The sequence below is a fragment of the Pan troglodytes genome, chromosome 17 (assembly GCF_028858775.2).
Source record: "Pan troglodytes isolate AG18354 chromosome 17, NHGRI_mPanTro3-v2.0_pri, whole genome shotgun sequence".
NCBI classification, from domain to species: domain Eukaryota; kingdom Metazoa; phylum Chordata; class Mammalia; order Primates; family Hominidae; genus Pan; species Pan troglodytes.
Genome location: NC_072415.2, coordinates 31,600,474 through 31,625,892, shown reverse-complemented (window position 1 = coordinate 31,625,892; position 25,419 = coordinate 31,600,474). Strand labels below are relative to the sequence as shown.

Genomic DNA, 25,419 nt, shown 5'->3' with positions numbered 1-25,419 from the left:
AGCAATAGGAGAGAAGGAAATAACACATAAAAGAGCACCAATTCATCTAGCAACAGACCTTTCAGCAGAAACCATACAGGACAGGAGAGAGCAAGATGACATATTCAAAATGCTAAAAGAAAAAAACTGGTAATTAAGAATACTGTACCAACCAAAACTTTCCTTCAAACATGGAGGGGAGATAAAACCTTTCCCAGATGAACAAAAGCTGAGGAAATTCATCACCATCATTTCTTATAAGAAATAGTAAAGGGAGTTCATCAATCTAAAAGAAAAGGATAGTAATATGCAGAAAGAAAACATGTGAAGATACAAAATTCCCTGGTAAAAGTAATTACACAGACAGATTCAGAATACTCTAATACTATAATTACATGTAATCACCTCATAACTCTAGCATAAGACTAAAAGACAAACCTATCAAAAAAATAACTACGGCAAACAGTTAAGAGATAGGCCATATCAAAAGATGTACACAGAGACAACAAGTCACAATGTGGAGGAGTTAAAAAGTGTAGAGTCTTTTAGTTTTCCTTTGTTTGATTTTCTTTGTAATCAAAGTTAAGTCGTCACCTGTTTAAAATAACTTGTTATATCTATAATATAGGGTCCAGCCCTACTGGGCCTGTGGGTTTTTTCCTTCGTGGGCGGAGACGAGAGATCATAGAAATAAAAACACAAGACAAAGAGATAGAAGAAAAGACAGCTGGGCTTGGGGTACCACTACCACCAAGACGCGGAGACCGGTAGCGGCCCCAAATGCCTGGCCGCGCTGTTATTTATTGTATACAAGGCAAGGGGGCAGGGTAAGGAGTGTGAGTCGTCTCCAATGATAGGTAAGGTCACACAAGTCACATGTCCACCGGGTCACACGAGTCATGTGTCCACCAGACAGGGAGCCCTTCCCTATTTTGGTAGCCGAGGCAGAAAGAGAGAGGGGACAGCTTACATCATTATTTCTTCTACGCATTTTTCGGAGAGATCAATGGCTTTAATATTTTCACTAATTCTACTACTGCTATCTAGAAGACGGAGCCAGGTGTACAGGGCGAAACATGAAAGTGGACCAGCAACGTGACCACTGAAGCACACCATCACGGGGAGAGGTTTAGGCCTCCGGATGGCTGCGGGCGGGCCTGACTGATGTCAGATCTTCCACAAGAGGTGGTGGAGCAGAGTCTTCTCTAACTCCTCCGGGGAAAGGGAGACTCCCTTTCCCGGTCTGGTAAGTAACGGGTGCCTTCCCAGGCACTGGCGTTACCACTAGACCAACGAGCCCTCTAGTGGCCCTGTCCGGGCGTGACAGAGGGCTCACACTCTTCTCTTCTGGTCACTTCTCACCATGTCCCTTCAGCTCCTATATCTGTATAGCCTGGTCTTTCCTAGGTTACAATTGTAGAACAAAGATTATTACAATACTGGAATAAAGAGTAATGCTACAAATTAATGATTAATAATATTCATATATAATCAAATCTATACTCCATTTCTAGTATAACTATTATAACTATTCTTATTCTATATATTTTCTTTATTATACTGGAACAGCTTGTGCCCTCGGTCTCTTGCCTTGGCAACTAGGTGGCTTGCCGTCCACATATAAGATGTTTTTTGTAAGCTTCATGGTAACCAAGAAGAAAAAACGTATAGTAGATACACTGAAAATAAGCAACACAGGGCTGGGCGCGGTGGCTCACACCTGTAATCCCAGCACTTTGGGAGGCCGAGGAGGGCGGATTACGAGGTCAGGAGATCCAGACCAGCCTGGCCAACATGGTGAAACCCCCTCTCTACTAAAAATACAAAAACTAGTTGGGTGTGGTGGCACGCGCCTGTAGTCCCAGCTACGCGGGAGGCTGAGGCAGGAGAATTGTCTGAACCCGGGAGTCGGAGGTCACAGTGAGCCGAGATCACACCACTGCACTCCAGCCTGGTGACATAGCGAGACTCTGTATCAAAAAAAAAAAAAAAGCAACACAGGCTGGGTGCAGTGGCTCACACCTGTAACCCCAATATTGTGGGAGGCTGAGGCAGGAGGATTGCCTGAGGCAAAGAGTTCAAGACCAGCCTGGGCAACATCGTAAGACCCCATCTCTACAAAAAAATTTTTTAATGACCATGGTGGTGTGCACCTGTAGTTCCAGCCACTTGGAAGGCTAAAGTGGAAGGATTGCTTGAAGCCAGGAGTTCAAGGCTTCAGTGAGCTATGATCATGTCACTGCACTTCAGCCTGAATGACAGAGACCTTGTCTCAAAAACAAAAAATGATAAAATTTATTTAAAAAACACATTAAAACGTACTATCAAAGAAAATCACCTAACCACAAAGGAAGAGGGCAAGAAAAAAAAAAGGAAGAGACGAGTTACAAAACAACCAAATAACAAGTAACAAAAATAGCAGTAGTAAATCTTTACCTATCAATAACAACAATGAATGTAAATGAACTAATTCTCCAACTAGAAAACATAGAGTGAGGCTGGGCACGGCAGCTCACACCTGCAATCCCAGTACTTTGGGAGGCTGAGGCGGGAGGGACCACCTGAGGTCAGGAGTTAGAGACCAGCCTGACTAATATGGTGAAACCCCATCTCTACTAAAAATACAAAAATTAGCTGGGCTTGGTGGAGGGCACCTGTAGTCCCAGCTACTCGGAAGGCTGAGACAGGAGAATTGCTTGAACCCGGGAGGCGGAGGTTGCAGTGAGCCAATATCGTCCCACTGCACTCCAGCCTGGGCGACAGAGTAAGATTCCATCTCAAGAAAAAAAGAAAGGCATAGAGTGGCTGAATGGGTAAAAGAAAATTGTTTAAATGACCCAACCCTGTGCTCCCTACAAGAAATTCATTTCACCTATAAAGACACATGCAGACTGAAAGTGAAGGGATGGAAAAAGATATTGCATACAAATGGAAACCAAAAAAGAGCAGGAATAGTTATACTTTTATATCAGATAAAATAGACTTTAAGTTAAAGACTGTAAAAACAGACAAAAGTCACTGTATAATAATAAAGTGGTCAATTCAGCAAAAGGATATAACAATTATATATGCACTCAACACTGGAGCAACCAAATATAAAACACAAACATCAATAGATCTAAAGGGAAAGATATACTGCAATATCTTTAACAGTAGGGGACATTTCAACATTTAACTTTCAGTAATGAACAGATCATCAACTAGAGAGAAAATCAACAAAGAAACATCAAAGTTAAACTACAATCCAAACCAAATATACATAATTGACACTTACAGAATACTTCATCCAACTGCCATAGAATACACACTGTTCTCATCAGCACGAGGAACATTCTCCAAAAGAGACCACATATTGGGCCACAAAACAAGTCTCACTAAATTCAAAAAAGTTGAAATGGTATAAAGTATCTTTTCTGACCACAATGCAATAACACTAGAAAGAAATTAAACATTATCCTGAACAATGAAAGCGTCAATAAAGAAATTAAGAAGGAAATTTAAAAATTTCTTGAAACAAATGAAAATGGAAACACAACATATCAAAATCCATGAAATACAGAAAAAGCAGTAGTAAGAGGGATATCTATAGCAATAAACACCTAATCAATAATTTAAGGCCAGACGCAGTGGTTCATGCCTACAATCCCAGTACTTTGGGAGGCCAAGGTGGGCGGATCACGGGAGGTCGGGAGTTCAAGACCAGCCTGACTAACATGGAGAGAAACCCAATCTCTACTAAAAATACAAAATTAGCTGGGCGTGGTGGCACATGACTGTAATCCCAGCTACTCGGGAAGGCTGAGGCAGGAGAACCATTTGAACCCAGAAGGCAGAGGTTGCAGTGAGCTGAGATCGCGCCATTGCACTCCAGCCTGGGCAACAAGAGCGAAACTTCGTCTCAAAATAATAATAATAATAATTTAAAAAGTAGGAAGATTTCAAATAACCTAACAATACAGCTCAAGGAACTAGAAAAGCAAAAACAAAGCAAATCCAATAGTAGAAGGAAGAAGTAATAAAGATCAGCAGAAATAAATGAAATTGAGACAATAAAAAGAGAAAATATCAACAAAATGAAAAGCTGGATTTTTCAAAAGATAAACAAAATCAACAAATCTTTAGGTAGACCAACTAAGATAAAACCAGAAGACCCAAATAAAATCAGAAACAAAAATGGGGACATAAATGATACCACAGAAATGCAAAGGATCACGACAGAATATCATGAACATCTATATACCAACAAATTGAAAAATCTAGAAGAAATAGATAAATTATTGGACATAAACAACCTACCAAGATTGAGACATGAAGAAGTATCAACCCTGGCCAGGGGCGGTGGCTCACCTGTAATCTCAGCACTTTGGGAGGCCAAGGTGGGCGGATCACTTGAGGTCAGGGGTTCAAGATCAGCCTGGCCAACATGGTGAAACCCCATCTCTATTAAAAAATACAAAATTTAGCTGGGTGTGGTGGCACATGCCCATAATCCTAGCTACTTGGGAGGCTGAGGCAAGAGAATCATTTGAACCTGGGAGACGGAGGTTGCAATGAGCTGACATCGTGCCACTCCAGCCTGGGTGACAGAGGGAGACCTCATCTCAAAAAATAATAATAATTATTATATATATATATATATATAACTTGAACAGACCAATAATGAGTAACAAGATCAAAGAAGTAATAAAAATATCTCCCATCAGAGAAAAGCCCCAGGGCCTGATGGTTTCAATGCCAGATTCTACCAAACATTTAAAGAACAAATATCAATCCTCTCAAACTACTGTTGCTTTTATTGGCCAGTCGAGGTGGCTCAAGCCCCCAGCACTTTGGGAGGTCAAAGTGGGAGGATCACTTGAGGCCAGGGGTTCAGCGCCAGCCTGGGCAATATGGCAAGACCCTATCTCTACTATAAAAAAAGTTTTTAATTTAAATTTTTAAAAAGAGAAAAAAAGAAAATGGCTTTTTGGATGCTGACAAGAACACACGAAAAGGGGAACACCTGTAGACTGTTGGTGGGACTTTAAATTAGTACAGCCACTATGAGAAACAGTAGGGAGGTTCCTCAAAAAACTAAAAACAGAACTACCATATGATCCAGTAATCCCATTGCTGGGTATATATACCCAGAAGAAAGAATATCAGTATGTCAAAGAGAGATTTGTACTCCCATGTTTACTGCAGCACTATCCACAACAGCCAAGACATGAAATCAACCTAAGTGTTCATAAATAGATTGAAAGGATAAAGAAAATGTGGGCCGGGTATGGTGGCTCATTCCTGTAATCCCAACACTTTGGGAGGCCAAGGGAGAAACATCACTTGAGACCAGGAGTTCAGGACCTGCATGGGCAATACAATGAGACCCCTTTTCTAAAAATAGAATAGAATAGGAGGTACATATACCCAAAGGAATATTACTCAGCTATAAAAAGAATGAAATCCTGTCATCTGCAGCAACATGAATGGAACTGGAGGTCATTATGTTAAGTGAAATAAGCCAGACACAGAAAGACAAATACCACATGTTCTCACTCATATGAGGAGATGTAAAATGTGGATCTCATGGAGATAGAAAGTTGATTGGTGGTTACCAGAGGCTGGGAACAGTAGGAGAAAGGGGGGGATGAGAGAGATGGTAAATGCATACAAGACTACAGCTAGATACAGGGAAAAAAATCTAATGTTTGATAGTACAGTTGGGCGACTATAGTTAACAACTTGTATAGTTCAGAACAGCTGGGGAGAGGAATTGGAATGTTCCCAATGTAAAGAAGGGGTGATGTTAATACTGATGGTTGCCCCAATTGCCTGTTTGATCATTACACATTGTATGCATGGATGAAAATATCACATGTATCCCAAAATATGTACACCTCTTGTGTATCAATAAAAACAAAAAATAAGAGATGACCCTGGAGATATGCACCAAAGGAGTTTTAATGTAAAACCCTTCCTATTCAGGGTAGACTGATATAGTCCAATACGAACACAGAACTTTTAAGCTGTATTCAGACCTAATAGTGATATAATGTATTCTCCTCTTGAAGGAAAAATAGTGTACAGAACACTGTATCATAAACATCCTCATATAAATTCACATACACACACAAGGCGCACACACACACACACGTAATTCTTATCATTTGTTTCTCTCCACCTTACCAATATATATTCTGGATTTTTACTTACCATCTAAAAGCTAGCTTTAATGAGTATTTGGTTGTATCACTTTATTTGCTTTCTCTAAGACTTTTCTCTATATTAGTTTTATTTGTCATTGTCAAAAATTGAGAGATATCACCCACCTATTGCCACTTGGATACTGTACTACAATGTCATGATCTTCATCAATGCCACAAACAGTTCCAGTTGTAGTTAAAGTCTCAAACATTCCATCAGTCCATCCTCCATGACCATGCTGCAAAGACTGTACAATTTCGAGGTCGAGATCTATATTTACCAGGTCACCAATCTGCAATCCACCAGGATTCCTGTTGCCATTCTGCTCACCTGTAATTTCAGAGGCAATTGAATAAAGGGAGAAAAAAACCTCACAACAACAGGCAGCTGCATTGTCTTTAAATAACATGTAGATATTTTAGTTTCAGGTACCATCTAGTTTTAAAAGGTCTTGAGAATTCCCTATAAGTATAAAATTTTAGAACTAGAAAGCTTTTTTTAAAAAAAGAAAAAAGTCAAACAGACTCAAAAATTGAAATAATATGAGTTATAACAAAGACTGAGTAAAAGTAGAGTCTATAAAAGACTATTCAACCTTGTATCAGAACACAAAGTTCCAGGTGTTGAAAATACTCACTTTTATGCCTGGAAAACTTACTATCACTGCATTAGAACCACAATAACTAACTAGAGAATATGAATGAAAGCCCTGAATTATTTTTTCCATTAAGTGCTTAGTACTATCTTATTTTAACAAATGGTTCCTGTGATTCTTGCCCTAAAGAGCTTTTTAAAATATGTCAAAGCTTATTCCCTAGATTATTTTCAAAAGCTAGTTCTGAGATGAATTCATGATCATGAAACACTATACTGAGATCCAAAATATGCATGTTGATTTTGCATTTTTCTTATGAAAGCAAAACACAAAACAAGAAAGCTTGTTTTGTGAAAGCAAGATAGATGAGCTCATTTAAAAACGTAAATTTTTTTATGCATTCTCCTTTTTTAAAAAAAATTTAAGGTATACTGCAAAAAAAACAGCACTTTTTGCGACAAAGGCAAGTCAAATGATTTGGAAGGAGAAACACAGTTCACATGAGAAAGAAAACCATTCAGAGAATAAAGATCAGGAGAGTGTGGTAAATGTTCATCCAGGCAACAATAAATCTACAAAATGAAGGTAGTTTTGGTTTTCTTGTTCCCTTTTTTTTATTTTAATGATACATGAAATTATATATATTATCTTAATCTTGGAGCTGTACTTAGGAAGACAATTTGACAAAAATTCTAAGGAATTTTTAAGCACAAAAAGTGTCAAATCCTATTCTCAATAGTGTATAACATACAATTGTTGTAATCTAATGCAAAATTTTTCAACAATATAATTTACAGTTAAAACATAAAAGTTTCAAATGTATATTATGACATAAATGGCCAATGAATTCTCAAGACATGACAACTCTGAGTCCAAATAAAGCATAATAAAAGAAAAAATACTTTAAGACCAAAGGAAAGCCAAAAATTTTTTTCTCTAAGTAACTTTAGTGGTAATTAACTTTTCTAACATCCAATTTAAGCATTTTACTGATTCCACAAACTCTGACCCATTATTTAGTAATACTCTCTAATCTTCTCACTCACCTAGCACAGGGCAGTGATCTCTGTAGAAAGAACCTCCCTTGGCATCCTGGACACATTTCAGATCAGACTAAGAAGAAAAGAAACCAGAAAAATCACCCATGAAACTTCAAATATGGCTCAATATCTGAAACAGGCAAAAATATTCATTCAGAACATACCCAAAACAGAAATCAAGAACAGTCTAGGTCAACAATCACACTAAACACTGCTTTCAAAAGTACTTGTAAAAACTAGAAACCTGATCTTCAGATAGGTCATATTTTATTTACTTTCAGCATTCTTTTAAAGCTCAAAATTAGAATGTCTGAATCTGGCTGGACACGTTGGCTCACGCCTGTAATCCTAGGACTTTGGGAGGCCAAGATGGGCGGATCACTTGAGGTCAGGAGTTCAAAACCAGCCTGGCCAACATGGTGAAACCCCGTCTCCACGAAAAATACAAAAAAAATTAGCCGTGTGTGCTGCTGGACACCTGTAATCCCAGATGCTCAGGAGGTGGAGGCAGGAGAATCGCTTGAACCCGGGAGGCAGAGGTTGCAGTCAGCTGAGGTCACGCCACTGCACTCCAGCCCGGGCAACAGAGCAAGGAGACTCTGTCTCAAAAAATAAATAAATAAAATAAAATGTCTGAATCTTATTACATTAGACTAAAATGCTTATAGTTAATAAATAATTATAATAGTTTGAAAAACACATGTTAAAAAAGGACAACAAATATCTATTATTGGAAATGTGCACAGCACATTCTTTTGTGTGTGTGTGTGACAGAGTCTTGCTCTGTTGCCCAGGCTGGAGTAAAGTGACTCACTGCAACCTCCGCCTCCTGGGTTCAAGCGATTCTCATGCCTCAGTCACCTGAGCAACTGGGTATTACAGGCATGCACCACCACGCCTGGCTAATTTTTGCATTTTTAGTACAGACAGGGTTTCACCACGTTGGCCAGGCTGGTCTCAAACTCCTGGTTTCAAGTAATCCACCCACCTCAGCCTCCCAAAGTGCTGGGATTACTGGCATAAGCCACCACGCCGGGCCAGCACATTCCATTTTAAAGATACTTTTACCAAAAACAAACCAAAACCTGGAAATTATTCAAAACTAATAGCCAATACAAAGTAAAAAATAACAAAACCAAATACAGTCTTTTGATTCCTTGTCCAGCTAATTTTCCTATTTACATCAATTTTTTTTTTTTTTTTGAGATGGAGTCTCGCTCTGTCACCCAGGCTGGAGTGCAGTGGCGGGATCTCGGCTCACTGCAACCTCCACCTCCTGGGTTCAAGCAATTCTCCTGCCTCTGCCTCCCCAGTAGCTGGGAATACAGGCATATGCCACCACACCCAACTAATATTTGTATTTTTACGAGGTTTCACCATGCTGGCCAGGCTGGTCTCAAACGCCTGACCTCAAGTGACCTGCCCACCTCAGCCTCCCAAAGTGCTGGGATTACAAGCGTGAGCCACTGCACCCGGCCTTACATCAACTTTAGTCCTTACTTCGCCATAACCTGGTTAACTAACATTCCTTCCCACTTATCTTTTACAAGGAAACAAATTACTAAGTATCTGAATGGGGGAGGTAGCTGTGGTATAATTAAAAGTACAGAAAATGTGGGCTTAGAGGAAGAACCTTGTGTATACTGTGAAAATTTAGATGTGGATTTACTTAAAAGTGCCTAATAGTACAGGTGTATATAGTAGATGATTAGAACATCTTACCCTATCAAGGAAAGGAGCTCCTCTAATACATATGCACATGTGCACCTGCATGCATGCACATGCATGTGCACACACACGCACACTCACACAGTACCCAACTCTTTTATAGCATCTTTTACTGTCACTGAATCCTGGCCAAAGAGACATAGGTGTCAAATTGGTTTTTTGGGATTTTTTTTTTTTTTTTGAGACAGGGTCTCTCTCTCTGTTGCCCAGGTTGGAGTGCATGATCACGGCTCACTGCAGCCTCGACCTCCTAGGGCTCAAGTGATCCTTCCACTTCCACCTCAGCCTCTCAAGTAACTGCGACTACAGGTGCAAACCACCATACCCAGCTAACTTTTTTTATTGTTTGTAGAGACATGGTTTTGCCACATTGCCCAGGTTGGTCTCAAACTCCTGGACTCAAGTGATCTACCTGCTTTAGCCTCCCATGGTGCTGGGATTACAGGTGTGGGCCACCCCTCCCGGCTGTCAAATTGTTTTAATATACTACTCTACCCCAGCAATTTTACTTCTAGGAATCTACCCTAAGGAAATATACCCATAATGTACAAAGGCATATACACAAGGATGCTTACTGACACACTGCTTGAAGCAGTAGGGGAAACAAAATCCAACCCAGGTACCCATCAAGAGATCTCATTAAATAAATAATGGCACAACAACATACTCGGCCATCAATCTATATAAATACCATTCATTTAAGTACCTGAGCACATATAGCACACAGGCTTCATTTGAAGAAAATTAACAATCAGTTGGAATCCTAAAAAATTGACAATTTAAAAACAGGCAGAGGCATGAAGAAAATGAAAAGCTGATAATCACTGCTATATACAATAATAAAAATTGGCAACTAAAGTATTTGTTTAAATTCACATGGCTGGCTTTTAATATATAAGTGGCATAAATTGGTCAGCTGTAGTAGCTCATGCTAGTAGTCTCAGCATTTTGGAAGGCCAAGGTGGGGGATCGCTTGGAACTCAGGAGTTCAAAACCAGTGTGGACAATATAGCAAGACCCTATTTCTACTAAAAATTTTTTAATATTAGTTGGGCATGGTGGCACACGCCTACAGTCCTAGCTACTCCAGAGGTTGAGGCGGGAGGTTTGTTTGAGCCCAGGAGTTCAGGACTTCAGTGAACTATGATTGCACCACTGCACTCCAGCTTGAGTGACAGAGCAAGACCCTGTCTCTAAAAATAAATAAGGCCAGGCGTGGTGGCTCGCGCCTGTAATCCCAGCACTTTGGGAGGCCGAGGCAGGTGGATCACGAGGTCAGGAGATCAAGACCATCCTGGCTAACACAGTGAAATCGCGTCTCTACTAAAAATGCAAAAAATGAGCCGGGCGTGGTGGTGGGCGCCTACAGTCCCAGCTACTAGGAAGGCTGAGGCAGGAGAATGGCATGAACCCAGGAGGTGGAGCTAGCAGTGAGCCAAGATCAGGCCACTGCGCTCCAGCCTGGGCGACACAGCGAGACTGTGTCTCAAAAAATAAATAAATAAATAAAATGGAAATAAATTAAGGGGACACTGGGATACTTTCTCCATTCATTCAGGCCACTGCACTCCAGCCTGGGCGACACAGCGAGACTCTGTCTCAAAAAATAAATAAATAAATAAATATAAAAAATAAATAAATAAATGGAAATAAATTAAGGGGACACTGGGATACTTCCTCCATTCCTAACAAGAACATAGACAGTTGATTTTAAAAAAGGAAATGTAAAGAATTCTTTGAATACGGAATGTATTCAAAATGAAAAGGATGTGAAAGGCATTAATATTTTGGCATTTATTTATTATACTCTATACATTAAATAGCAAGATCAACTTTTTTTGAGATACAGTCTCACTCCATTACCTAGGCTGGAGTACAATGGCGTGATCTCGGCTCATTGAAAGCTCTGCACCCCCACCCTCGTGGTTCAGGTGATTCTCGTGCCTCAGCCTCCCAAATAGCTGGAATTACAGGCACATGCCATCAAACCCGGCTAATTTTTGTATTTTAGTAAAGACAGGGTTTCACCATGTTGGCCAGTGTGATCTCAAACTCCTGACTTCAAGTGATCCACCCACCTGGGCCTCCCAAAGTGCTGGGATTACAGGCGTGAGCCACCGTGCCCAGCCAAGATCAGCGCTTGAACAATGGTCCATGAAATACAAAAACATAGGACAACTCATTGAATAAACCTCCATTATTTTTCTAAACACTTAAGTAATTCAAGGTGTTTCTAAGTCAATCATTTTCAATTATCAACACTATACTTTAAAAAATACCAAGGGGTGGAGAGGAATCTCCTAAAAAATAATTTTAATATTTGTTGTAATTTATACTTTTATATAAGCTACCAGAGCACAGAATACAAATATATCACAAAACCTCATTATAATACCGTCTTCCAGGTCCATCCATGCCAAGGAATGGTCTTACAGATGATTCCCAATCTTTTTGATAGATTTTCGTAAATAAACCCCCTGGACTTACACTGAAAATGGGTCACCTCTACACAACCAATATATAGTAAGGTACTCAAACATTAAACTAAAGGCAAATCATATTTACTATTAAATAGTTTAGAGAAACATAGTAAAAACGTAAAGGTTCTGACAAAGGGAGATGACAAAGGAAAAATAATAAAAGAGCAGTAAGAGCTATTCACCCATCCAACATTTTCTTTCACCTGCTATGGCTCTTCACTACTTACCATGCCCTCAAAGCCAACTCTGTAAAGGTTCTTAGCACCATTATCCCAGAGGACATATGCTGCGCTATGTGGGCTTGATGCACTCCAGTCCTGGATTTCTGTTACCTAACAGAATAGTTTTTGAGAAAAGAAGTTTTTTAAAGGGGAGGGAAGAGCTTAGTTCTTTTAATTATTACATTTAAATCTTAAAAATCATTTCATCTAGCAACCTGTGTAACAGGATCATGAAAAATACTTATTTGCCAAATATGTCACTCCTAACATAGTTAAATTATCATTAGAGCCATATTTTTCCAGAATTATAAGGTAATTTCTAAAACCTCTGTAGAAATTTTTAAATCAAGAGGCTTGGGGATTACAGTGATAGATTATCAGAAAATAGAATTTGATAGAAAATTTAAAATATTTTTATTCTTAAAGAGATTCCTTTAAGAACAGTTTTTTGTTTTTTGGTTTTTGGTTTTGAGATGGAATCTCGCTCTTGTCGCCCGGGCTGGAGTGCAGTGGTGCGATCCCGGCTCAATGCAACCTCCGCCTCCCGGGTTCAAGCTTCTCCTGCCTCAGCCTCCTGAGTAGCTGAGATTACAGGTGCCTGTCACCACGCCTGGCTAATTTTTGTACTTTTAGTAGAGATGGGGTTTCACCATGTTGGCCAGGCTGGTCTCGAACTCCTGACCTCAGGTGATCTGCCCGTCTAGGCCTCCCAAAGTGCTGGGATTACAGGTGTGAGCCACTACGCCCGGCAAGAACAGTATATTCTTTTAAGCCCATTACTCAATATGAAATTTAAAATCTCTGTAAAATACCCAAAATGATTCAAGATAAACCTTTTTGGTCAACTAAAAATTAGCAAGCACAAAGCTCTTGAAGAGCCTTGGTGGCAATGTTCAAGTAGGTCTTGAGTTGCTTTTGCTCCTCCAACAGTATCCCGCAATTGCAGGCCACCTAAGCTAAAATAGCATGCCTACCATGGAAACCCAGACAACATCTCCAAGCCCCACACCCAACTAGTCTGATTCTTGAATTCACTGGATTAAAAAATATATATATATACTGGGGTTGCCATTGCTTTAAGGCCTAGAATCACATACAGGTTGAGTTTACTTATCTGAAATGCTTAGGACAAGAAATGTTTTAGATTTCAAATTTTTTCAGATTTTGAAATATTTGCACTGTACTTAGAGCATCCCAAATCCAAAAATCTGAAATTCTAAATGCTCCAATGAGCATTTCCTTTGAGCACCATGTCAGTGCTCAAGAAGTTTCATATTTTGGAGTATTTCAGGTTTCAGATTTTTTTATTTGGAATGTTCAACCTGTACACAAAAATGACAAACAGCATTACACTTGGACCTTCTCAAGTAAACCTGACTACAGCAAAGAATGGGAAGCTGCACACATGCAATTCAGATTACTCTTCTCCATCTTGATACTTACAATCACAGCCATCCTTCATAGTTACTTAGAATGACAGGCTGAAGTATAACTTTCAAGGTATACACTTAAAAACTATTACTTTAAATAAGATATATAATGACCATTCTTTTTCATCCTGTACTAAATAGTTTTGTAAGCCAGGTATTTTATGATATATTTGTGGAAATAAAAAGGTTTTATGTTTAAGATCTAATGAATCACTTGAAACATATTTTAAATTGTTAGTAATTTAGTCCATTTATTCTTTTAAATTTTGAAATACATTACACATTATAAAATACAGCATATGTAAATTTTTTTTTTTTGCTCTTGTCACCCAGGCTGGAGTGCAATGGCACGATCTCAGCTCACTGCAACCTCCGCCTCCCCGGTTCAAGTGGTTCTCCTGCCTCAGCCTCCCAAGTAGCTGGGATTACAGGTGCCCACCACCATGCCCGGCTAATTTTCGTTTTTTTTTTTAAGTAGAGATGGGGTTTCGCCACGTTGGCCAGGCTGGTCTCAAACTCCTGATCTTGTGATCTGCCTACCTCAGCCTCCCAAAGCATATGTAAACTTTAAGGAATAAAAAAATAAACTGAACACCCATGTAATTATTACCCAACCTAAGAAAAAAAATAGAACCCGTACTTTTCAAGTCCCCTATGTCCATCTCATCAATCCCATCCTCCTGCCTTCCATTATAGGTAACTACCATCCTGAAGTTAAGAGTCCACCATTTACCTTAATTTGCTTTATGATTCCTGCTCAACTAACCACTACATAACCTTCTAAAGTAACAGTTTCTAGCACTCGAAGGTAAAACATGCAATCTGTAGCAAAAAGTTCCTTCTGATTCTAACATATTCAGATTCAACTTCATTTGTTTTAAAAAATGTGATGCTATATTAAGTCTGTATTTTATAGGATGAGTAAAAAAGCATTTGGCTAGCTAAAAAACAAAGACAAATTTTAAATCAAATTTACTTTAAATTTCAAATTACTTGAAATAGAAGTAAGTTCATTAGTCAAGCTCCAAATCATTAAATGAAATTCCTTCATTTGTTAATATGACTTGATTTATTATTGAGGAGGAAACAAAGTGGAAGGCATAAGAAAATAACTACAGTAATTTCACATGCAAGGAACAGCTGTTAAAACCATTAGGTATAATGTTGCCAAGAAACTCTGTAAAGGATACATCTGACAAAATTTGCACCTGTTCATCAATCTTAACATCACTAATAGCAGAATAATCAGACTTTATGTGCCCCTTTATATGATACAATAGAAAATACACAGCATCACATATGAGGTATGTTTGCCAAAATAAAATTGAACCTGAATCTATCTAATCAAGCCTCTAGATCTAACAACTAATTTATAGGAAATACAAAGATTAAAAGAACAAGTTAAAGAAGTTAAAGAATACTATAAAGAATCAATTGGCCAAATAGAATCTGGTTTCTTCAACAAATAAATGGTATTTTTTTAAGTTAATAATTGTTGAAGTTGGGTATGAGTGCATGGGAATTTATTATACTATACTTTCTACTCAAGTGTATGTCTGAAATACTCCATAATAAGGAGCTTAACAAAAAAACAAATATGATCTAGTATACTTAATCATATTTGTAAAACAAACAGCTTTAAAAGACTAACACGTATAGCGAGACTTAAAAAGCCCTTTAAGAATAGGCTGGGCACGGTGGCTCATGCCTGTAATCCCAGCACTTTGGGAGGCGGAGGCAGGAGGATCGCTTGAACCCAGGAGTTCGAGACCAGCCTGGGCAACACAGCAAGACTCCATCTCTAATATATATTAAAAAAACAAAAAGGAAGAATACACTACATACAATTAACGTGGGTTACATCAGGGGAGTGGGATAAAGCATCCAGCACTGAAGGGGAAAAAGGGATGTTAACTTTCTTCATTCACATACATAGGCCAAAACAAAAAAGTCAGACAACAGAAGTTACATTTGGTCTTAAACAATGTGCTTAACAATGTTACTCTAAAGATTTATTTTATAAAGTTCCCTCACTTGGAGTCACATGTACAAGATGGTTTCATTTCTTTTTCTTCATTTTGTTCTTTTCGTTTGTCTGTTTTGAGATGGAGTCTCACTCTGTCACCCAGGGTGGAGTGCAGTGGCACAATCTTGGCTCACTGCTACCTCTGCCTCCCAGGTTCAAGTGATTCTCCTGCCTCAGCCTCCCTAGTAGCTGGGACTATAGGCATGTACCACCATGCCTGGCTAATTTTTGTATTTTTAGTGGAGACAGGGTCTCACCATGTTGGCCAGGTTAGTCTCAAACTCCTGACCTCAAATGATCCCCCCGCCTCAGCCTCCCAAAGTGCTGGGATTACAGGCGTGAGCCACCATGCCTGGCCCTCATTTTGTTCTTAAAACACAACGTGTTAAATCAAAGCAAACCAAAAATGTAACAGAATGACTCAAAGCCTCAAGAATGCCTTCTTTTATCCCAAAAAAGTGCCAATACAGAAAAAACCAGGAAGTTCCATTTATGTGGCTTCAAACAGCAAATGCCTTCAAAAGCTGATGAGGAAAGATGACTTCCAGCCCTCTCTGACCATATAATTAACTATGAGGAAAAATACACAGTCAATTAAAATTTGACTTCTCACATACTCTTTCAAAAGAAGTTACTAGAATATGTAACTTCTTAGATAGTAAGCTAAGTAAGATATCTAATGGGATACAGAAAACATGAGATCCAGCCAGGAAAAGAGGCAAAGGCATCTTTGTTAATCACAGGGCTTCAAAGGGAGCTTCCAGGATGACTGCTGGGCACCAGGCATGGAAGGTGACCCATCCAGATTGCAGCCGTGTAACATGTGGTGGCCAAACAAGTTGAAAGCTCTTATCCCTACTTCCACTGTACCGTTTTTACTCAACTGTGGATACACTGCCCAAGTGAGCCTGACTCACGTTCTCCAAGTGTACTTGGCTTATTTGGACTATGTAATGATGACATTCCCACTCTCCTCTTCACCCCCATTCCCTGCCACCTAGATCAGCTGAGGTCTCTCATTTCACCACACAGAATATTCTGCTTTGACCTACTCCTAAAACTCTGAGCCCGCTATGCTATCTGCAAAGGATAACAGAGGTAGGTGGGCTCGATAACAGCATAATTGCCCACTGCGCCTCAGAAACAGGTCTTTGAGGGAAGAGAATATAAAACAAGTCAATTCAAATGAAATTTAAATAGCAGGAAAGTTGAGGACATGAGATACTGCTTAGGGAGGGACTGGCCCAAATGCGTTCAGAAAAGCATGCTAGGTAACAAAATGACAATATGAAACCTGAAGGTGGGAAGGCAAAACCTACCTAATGACCCTCTAAGGAACATCAATGCTTACAAAAAGCAAGAACAATCTTTTTACTTCCAGAGAAAAAAGAAATCAAGATTTTAAAAACTGTTACTGGCATGGAAAACAATGGACCAAGAAATTCATTTATAGTAGTAATAAAAAGGTTCTGAACATACAATACTCTAGAATACATAATGAATTCAGAAAAACACTGTACCTTTCCCCTACGCCCATTTCCTCCATCTTGATCTTCCCACTGCCAGTCCACTCCTCGCACCACTCTGGCACCTGCAAAGATTCCTCTGGCTGTAATCTTCTTAGATTTCCTACGAGACTCTAACAGAACCCTAAAAATAAAATTATTTATTTTCAAGTTTATATAAAAATAGGTAACAATAATTTACTTTTTAAAACAAAATTATAAAAATGTTATTTTGAAAGTAAAAAGATTCTTCATTGTTCTGGTTACTACCATAATAGCATGATAAAGGAATACCTTTTATATTCCACAGGTGATGATGATGATGGCAGTAGTAGCTGTAATAATAATCACAGCTAACTTTTACTAAGCTTTTATTATATAATATGTAAAAGCACTTGCATAGGAGTAAAGTGTGTTACACTCCTTAAGAGAAAGTTACCGCTATATTATCCACTTTATAAATGAGGAAACTGAGTCTCAAAGAAGTAATGTGCCCAAGGCCACAAAAGTTAAAATGTAATGGACTCCACATATGATCCTAGTCTAAGCATTTCAGGGTATCAGGGTATCACTATACTCTTCACTATTGTAGAGATGGCAAACTCAAATCGCTATAGCTTCTAGGTGAGTAATGACAGCCCAAGAAAGACAGCACTACAATGGCAAATGGCACTTGACCTCAGACTTGGGAAGATAACAGGAAATGGCAGGGACTTTGGTTGACTCAAAAGCATCATCAGTCTAAAAGGTCCAGTCTAAAGGGCTCCATTGCTTCAACAAACTGTTGCCAAGAACAAACGTAAGCCCAGTACTGATAGTCTTCTGTATTGGCGGGGGTGGTGGGGGGAGCAGGGTGTTCTACGAATCCATCAACAGATTTTTGTGTGAAATCACCTGTTTTTAAAAACTAGCCATTATTCCAGCCAGGCATGGTGGCTCACGCCTGTAATCCCAGCACTTTGGGAGGCCAAGGCAGGTGGATCACGAGGTCAGGAGATCGAGACCATCCTGACTAACACGGTGAAACCCTGTCTCTACTAAAAATACAAAAAATTAGCTGGGCGTGGTGGCAGGCGCCTGTAGTCCCAGCTACTCGGGAGGCTGAGGCAGGAGAATGGCGTGAACCTGGGAGGCGGAGGTTACAGTGAGCCAACATTGCACCACTGCACTCCAGCCTGGGCAACAGAGAGAGACTCCATTTCAAAAAACAAAAAAAAAATAGCCATTATTCAAAAATTTAAGAGTACTGTATTGATATGATTTGGTTGTGTCCCCACCCAAATCTCATCTTGAACTGTAGTTTCCATAATTCCCACACGTCGAGGGAGGGACCCAGTGGGAGGTAACTTAATCATGGGGGCGGTTACCTCCATGCTGTTCTCTTGATAGTGAGTTCTCACGAGACCTGATGATTTTAATAAGGGGCTTTCCCCCTTTTTTGCTCAGCACTTCTCCTTGCTGCTGCCATGTGAAGGAAGGGCGTGTTTGCTTCCCCTTCCACCATGATTATAAGTTTCCTGAGGCCTCCCCAGCAATGCTGAACTGTGAGTCAATTAAACCTCTTTCCTTTATAAATTACCCAGTCTCGGGTATTTCTTCATAGCAGTATGAAAAGGGATTAATACATGTATGTATCGGTAAAACACATCTGTGGTCTGGATTTTACCTACACTAACCTGTTCTCACAGTACTACATACTTACAGAAGATTATGAACCTTGATAAAGATTCTACACTCAAGTATCTGGTCCAGCTTGGTTCTCCAAGACCATGTATCCCTATTGTTCTACATCTTTCTCATTCACATAATCAGAAAGGTTTGGAGATTTTTGTTTTGTTTTCCTAATTTTATTTTATTGTTCTATTCTTTTCATTTATTTACTTATTTTAATAGAGATGAGGTCTTACTATGCTGTCCAGGGTGGTCTTGAACGCCTGGCCTCAAGTAATCCTCCCACCTCAGGCTTCCCAAAGTGCTAGATTAAAGGCATGAGCCACCCGCCCAGCCTTATTCATTTTTACAATGTCTTTATTATTCCTTAATTTTAATTACAAACAAAAGACAAAAATAACCAACTTGTTCAAAATTACTCAGTTAATAAGTGGCACGATTATGATCTACACCAAGAGAGTATGACTCCAAAATCTATTTATCTACTCCTACTCCTAGCTGCCTCCCTATGACTGGCTGGATTCTCGCTCCTTTGCAGTATCTGTATCTACATGAGAAGATCCCATTACCTAAAACTCCGCACCCATTAACAATGAATACTCCTCTCTCCTTGCTCCTAAGACACTTAATACATATCTCTAACACAGTCTAAAACATCACATGATAATCACTGACTCATTATTTCCTTTAATTTGTAAACTCCTTAAGAATACTATGTGTCTTATTTATCTTCTAGTGTCCATAAACATAGTAGATGTTGTATAGTCCTAATAAATGCCTACTGACTCAATCAATGAGCCCTACCATTCATCTGATATCAATTAACAGACTAGAAGGCATAGTGAGAAGAAAACAATTGGTATCTTTTTGGATACCCTTGTATTTCCAAATGTACAGTAGCGCTAACCCTCTAAGCCAGAGAAAGAATAGCCCAGATTACCTTGGAAAAGTACAGACAGCTCCATCTTCAAAGAGCTCTTCTCTTGTTATATGGCAGATTTGGTCCACTTCTATCCTACTATTGGGTACCTCCTGTTAGTAAACCAACTGTCAGAAGCTATTTGCTAATCCTATTTTTAAGGCCCAGAAGTACATAACTTGAATACAAACAAAAACCCTCGGTTGAAGAAAAAAAGGGTTCTCCCTACCTCTCACTTCCTGGTGTAGTAATTCGGTAAAAGCGATGTCTTAAATGATGTTTATCTCCATGATAACACACTGTACACAAATCATAATTTGTACACTCTGCACACTTCCATCGAATGCCAATGATCGGTTGCTGGCGGCAGGTATCACACATGGTTCCATCATGCTTGATGCCTATTAAAACAAGGACACATGCTCAGATTAATCACAAATTTTATTTATTTGAATATCATTCCTTGGGGGAAAAAAATAAGAACAGAACATTTTACAAGATATTCTAATAAATTAGGAAATAACACTTCAAATTTAACACATATAGCTTCAAGATAATGGATCTCAACTATTTTAATAAATGCGAATTATATATAATATTTTCCCTCTGCTCCCTTTTTCATTAGTAAGAACACATCTCAGTAACTCTTTCCTCGCTCTCAGCCACAAATTAGAACTTAAGTTCAGCACAGAGAAAGAAAGAATCCTTTATCACTAAGGAGATGTTTCAGACTACAAAACCTCAGAAATCTTTGAAAGAATTTTCAACTATTTTCTAGGTAAACAATTACTCCAAAAGAAAAGACCATTTTGCCTTCATGATATCATGGAAACAAACTATCAATTAACCTAAGCATTTACCACCCTTAGATATTGACAAGTTTTTCCCATAGTCAGGAAAAGTTAGAAAATGATTAGGAAGCAAGTTTCCCTATTTTAAAGGAAACAATACACTATAGTGGGGTTTTATCCCCCTAGGGAACAAGAAATAATAAGCTCTAGAAAAAATAAACACTTGGTAAAATGACCTCCACTAAAATTAATCACATGGATGAATGAGACAGACATTAGAACTATAAAAGGTACCAATATAAGTAATGAAAACAACCTTCATTTTCAGGTGAAATAATTGGGGGTAATACTCCTTTACTATTCTATTGTTATATTAATATCACTTGTTCAATAAATAAAAACTAGGATTTTTTTTTCAACAATGTGTGGCTTGTCAACATCAGTGTCACTACTTTATAAACACATCCTGGATGGTCAAGCTCAATGCTGACCAAGCAAGGGCTGTATTATCTGTCCAAAAGTGACACTCTCCTGGATTCAAGTTCTGACTCCGTCTGTATTTACTTTTATGTCCTTGAAAAGGTCGTTTTATCAGAAGTAGTTACGTATAAAATAATGTGGGTTTTTTTTGGTTTTTTTTTTTTTCAAAATAACTGGAGGGAGGCAGAGGGGAAGTAAAGTGGGATTTAGGTAAAACAAGATTAGCCGTGCTGAAGTTGGGTAATGGGTACATGGGAGTTCATTACATTATCTTCCTCTTTGTATCCATTTAGAACATTTCCATAATTAAATAGAAGAAAGGAGCCCTTTCATTCTCACAACCTCAGTCCCCTTTGGGGAATGTAATATATTCTTTAAAGGTGAGACAACGTGTTCTAAAAATCAAATAACATGCTACATATGTAAAAACTAGAGTACAAAAGTGGTCATATTACTAATATAATACACTACTGGGTACTTCCCAATAAGAAAGAAAAAAAAACCCTATGTTATTCATTTTCTATATTCAGATAACCAGATTCTAAACAAAGGGCCAAACCTGAGTGTATGCCTGTTTTGAGGGAAAGGGAGGGGAGGGGCAAGGATCAGGAAGGAAGAGGGAGGGAAGGCAGGAAGGAGGGAAGCAGGGAAGGAAGGAGGAAGGGAACGAACACCTGAAAGAACTGGGATACCTAGTGGACTGCAAAAAAGCCTGATACCCCAACACCAAATATGTTTTATGTGCAATCCTTCTGCAGTCTCCTGTCACATAAATGCTTGACTGTAGGGACAGAAGATAGTGGACATGAGTGGCTACTGATTCATTCAGAACTATTTCTTTATTACTACTGCAGGCATGCCCTCTGCTGCTTTCAAGTATCACTCTTAGAGCCATGTTCACGCCACTGCACTCCAGTCTGGGCAACTAAGACTCTAACTCAAAAAAATAAAAAAAATAAAAAAATAAAAAATCACTCCTGCTGCAGTGTGGAGAAAAAAGATATGAAAAAAGTAAAAGTGGCTAGAGAAAGGGAGTCAGATTAAAATAAGTTAGTAGCAGTCCAGCTAAGATAATGGTAGCTTAAATTAGGGTGTTGACAGTAGAAATTGAGAGAAATGGTTCCAGAGATATTTAGGGCTTGGTAGCTATGGGTCAGGAGACAAAAGATGTAGAGGATATAAATGAGAAAGTCTAAACGAGATCATTAAAGAGAAAACAGGTTAAGTATTAGAAATATTTAGCAATTAAACAGTACAATAAACTGAAATCTAGAACTGCTCTGCTTAAGAACAAGGAGGGAGTCACCAACAAAAAATAAGAATACCTAATAAAAAAAATACAAGCCCAGGTCTCCATTGATAGAAACTCGCCTTAGAAACTAAACAGGAAAAAAAATCAGGAAAAGTTCCACAGAAATGATGGACGAGTAGATCTTTCTAAGAAAGGAAGAAATCACCGAAAAGCAGAGTATGTTCAATGAACCAGGAACGACTTTGCTTAGCAGAAACATGCAATACAGCCAGAGACTTGGAGATAAATTATAGAGTTAGGCTAGAAATTAACAAGATCAGACATGATTTCTAACCTGTATACAATACGGTATTTAAACTGCTACCTCAAATGGTAAAAACAAGCGTATGTGATTTAAGAATTTACTTGTATAACTTACTATCCACTTAATATTCAAAATCAACTTAAATACTCTGGGACCAATATTCTCATCTATAAATTAAGAAAACACTTCCTTTCACATGGAAAGAGACATTGTGAGGCTAAATTGTTAGAAACTCCTAGAAACAGAAACTTCATTTAAAAAAAAAAAACAAAAAGAAAAAAATTAAAGTGATAGGTAAACACACTTTCAAAAACTTTAAAGCAAAATATACATATAAAGAATTATACTGCACTTAACTTCATCTTAATATAGATTTAGTAAATGCACTAGTCATCTATTTAAATAATATCATAATCAGAATCATCACCTATCCCAGACAAATTTTGCAATACTTATACAGAAATCAAAGAACTTAATAAAAGTTTAAATTTTTCAGAGACTGTATATGGGGAACATTTAATTATTCATCTGTGAATTAAAAGATTAAAATAAATAAAAACTTCTAAATAGCAATTATATACCATATTACTAAAGTAACTAAAGTAATTTGAAAGTTGGTTTCTGTAAAGATTTGCTTAGGTTCCTTCCTGTTTTTGTTTGTTTTTAGTTTAAAGTGGCATACATGGCATCTCTGATGCTTATACTTCATGTTAAATGCTCCTACTCACCCAGCTGCTTCCTAGGATTAATATACACTCAGTGTAGAAAACTTGGAAAACCACAAAGGCTAATCCCATCAGCACATCCAGGGAATTATCTTTCTACTTTTCATATTACATGTATTATGCAATTTAGATGCAAAAATGTCACATTGTAGTTCCTTGCAAACTACTTTAAAAATGGTATTTTACCATGTCAGTAATAATTCTTCTACAACATGGTTTAATAATTGTATAGAATTTCCCTCTATTAATTAACATAATTTACATAATAATAGTCCCATATTTTCAACACTGGTTATGTTAACTTTTTGTCTTTATCTGCCACAAACAAATACTTTTGAATGTGCGTTTTTAAAACATTGAAGGCAGGGTCAAAGTTTTTGATGGCATTTGAAACACTCTGTAAGTGCCTTCTATAGAGATTGTATCCATTTATATTTCCCTTTCAGCAGTATCTGACTGGCTTTCTTGACACATCTTTAACATGCACTGAAGTAGTATTTTTAATCTGTGCCAATTTGAGAGGAAAAAATTGGTATTTCCTATTTTCTTTTTAAAATTATAAAATTAATAACACACTTATAATAAAACTTTAAACAACTCAAAAGCATACAGAACAAAATGTGAAAGTCCCCCCCACCGTGTACTCCCACCCATTATTAGCAGTTTGGTGGGGGTTTCCAGATTGTTTTCTGGGTACACATTTTCTATGTGTGCTCTCATCGGCATGTGTGTAACTTCTGAGGCTCCGTGCTTAGAAAGACTTTACTTAAAATGGTAAAATATACTACTCAATTCTTAACCTAGCACTTTTATGGTTTTCTCAGCATTGGCTCAGAGCTCCCGGTGCAGGCAGGTTGTGAATCCTGAGGGGAAAGACAGTGACAGACAGACAGACATGGACAGACAAGCGACATCTGCCTTGCCTTTTGTGACCAAACCTCAGAATTCACAGTGTCACTTCCTCTATACTCTATTAATTGAGGCAGTTACAAATGTCTACCCAGGTCCACTGAGGGAGGGAAGCAGCCTCTTTAGGTGGAATGTCATTGTCTCCTAAGAAGAGCAGGTGGGATGGGATGTAGACTGGTGTGGCCATCTTTGAAAAATAACATCTGGCATGCCTCTCCTCCATTTTAAATATACATTTGGTCTTCCAGGAATAGAACTGTGTATAATGCCTATATAAAACAGGGGTACACCTGTATTTCAGTATTAAAGTGTGAATTTTAAAAAACTAATTAAATGGATTGTTACGTTGGCACTTCTCTTTACAAATGGCAGTTTCATGAAAATTTAATATTCAGTTTAATAGCCCTGCACCAGACAATCATGACAGTTCTTCAAAATCTTTTTGTTTATGGGTTTCACAATTTACCTTAAAAAAAAAAAAAAACACTTTGTGTGACCTAGAATAGTTTTGTAACTAATTTTGTAAACTTTTGGTATTTGTGTTAGAAGCAATAATATAGAAATAATTATAAAATTATTTTTCCAAAATGGACATTATATGGAATTGATTACATATTGATTTAAAGCAACCTCATTGCCAAACGCCTGAAATCAGATTCTAATAACTGTATCTGTCTTAGCACAGGAAAGCCGACAAAAAATACCACAATTAATATCAAATACCAATGACAGTAAATGTCCACAAAATGGCTAAGTTTCTGAACAAGGTCTAAAATAAATCTGATTTAGTTCCATCATCACAAAAAAGTAAAATAGACTAAACAAATCAGTATTCACTGCACACATAGAAGTTTATCCTGAATTAACTGACTGTGCAGCTCTTCAAATGTGACTTGGTTGATGAAAGACGTAGGGAAAATGTATCCCAACTACCCCACTCAACAGAAAAAAACTGTCCAGTTTGCAACCACTGCCTCATTTACATATTTTTCATTTCTAAGTTCATTTTCCACAACATACAATGATAACAGTCATGAGCTCATAATCTGTGTACAGGCTTTCTTTAAAAGGAACCATTTAAACACACATGACAACTGGTTAAAAAAATTCTATAATTCATGGTTTTAAAGAATACCTCAGGAAAACCATTAATGCACACAAAAGCACATCCAAATGCTTTC

At 38.1% G+C, this 25,419-nt stretch overlaps 1 protein-coding gene across 2 annotated transcripts in view; it reads right to left on the bottom strand.

Moving 5' to 3' along the window:
• MIB1 (MIB E3 ubiquitin protein ligase 1) overlaps positions 1–25,419 on the bottom strand; it is a 134,454-nt gene that overhangs the window by 86,147 nt on the left and 22,888 nt on the right. Inside the window, exons 2-6 of one of the 2 annotated variants that reach the window (XM_003315867.6) lie at positions 20,007–20,178; positions 17,203–17,332; positions 12,233–12,337; positions 7,804–7,870; positions 6,288–6,492 (exon numbers count right to left, since the gene is read on the bottom strand). In XM_003315867.6, coding sequence (XP_003315915.2) covers positions 6,288–6,492; positions 7,804–7,870; positions 12,233–12,337; positions 17,203–17,332; positions 20,007–20,178 — 679 coding nt within the window. Of the gene's footprint in view, positions 1–6,287; positions 6,493–7,803; positions 7,871–11,603; positions 11,740–12,232; positions 12,338–17,202; positions 17,333–20,006; positions 20,179–25,419 lie in introns of those variants that run through there. The other variant, XM_063796028.1, reaches the window with a different exon arrangement.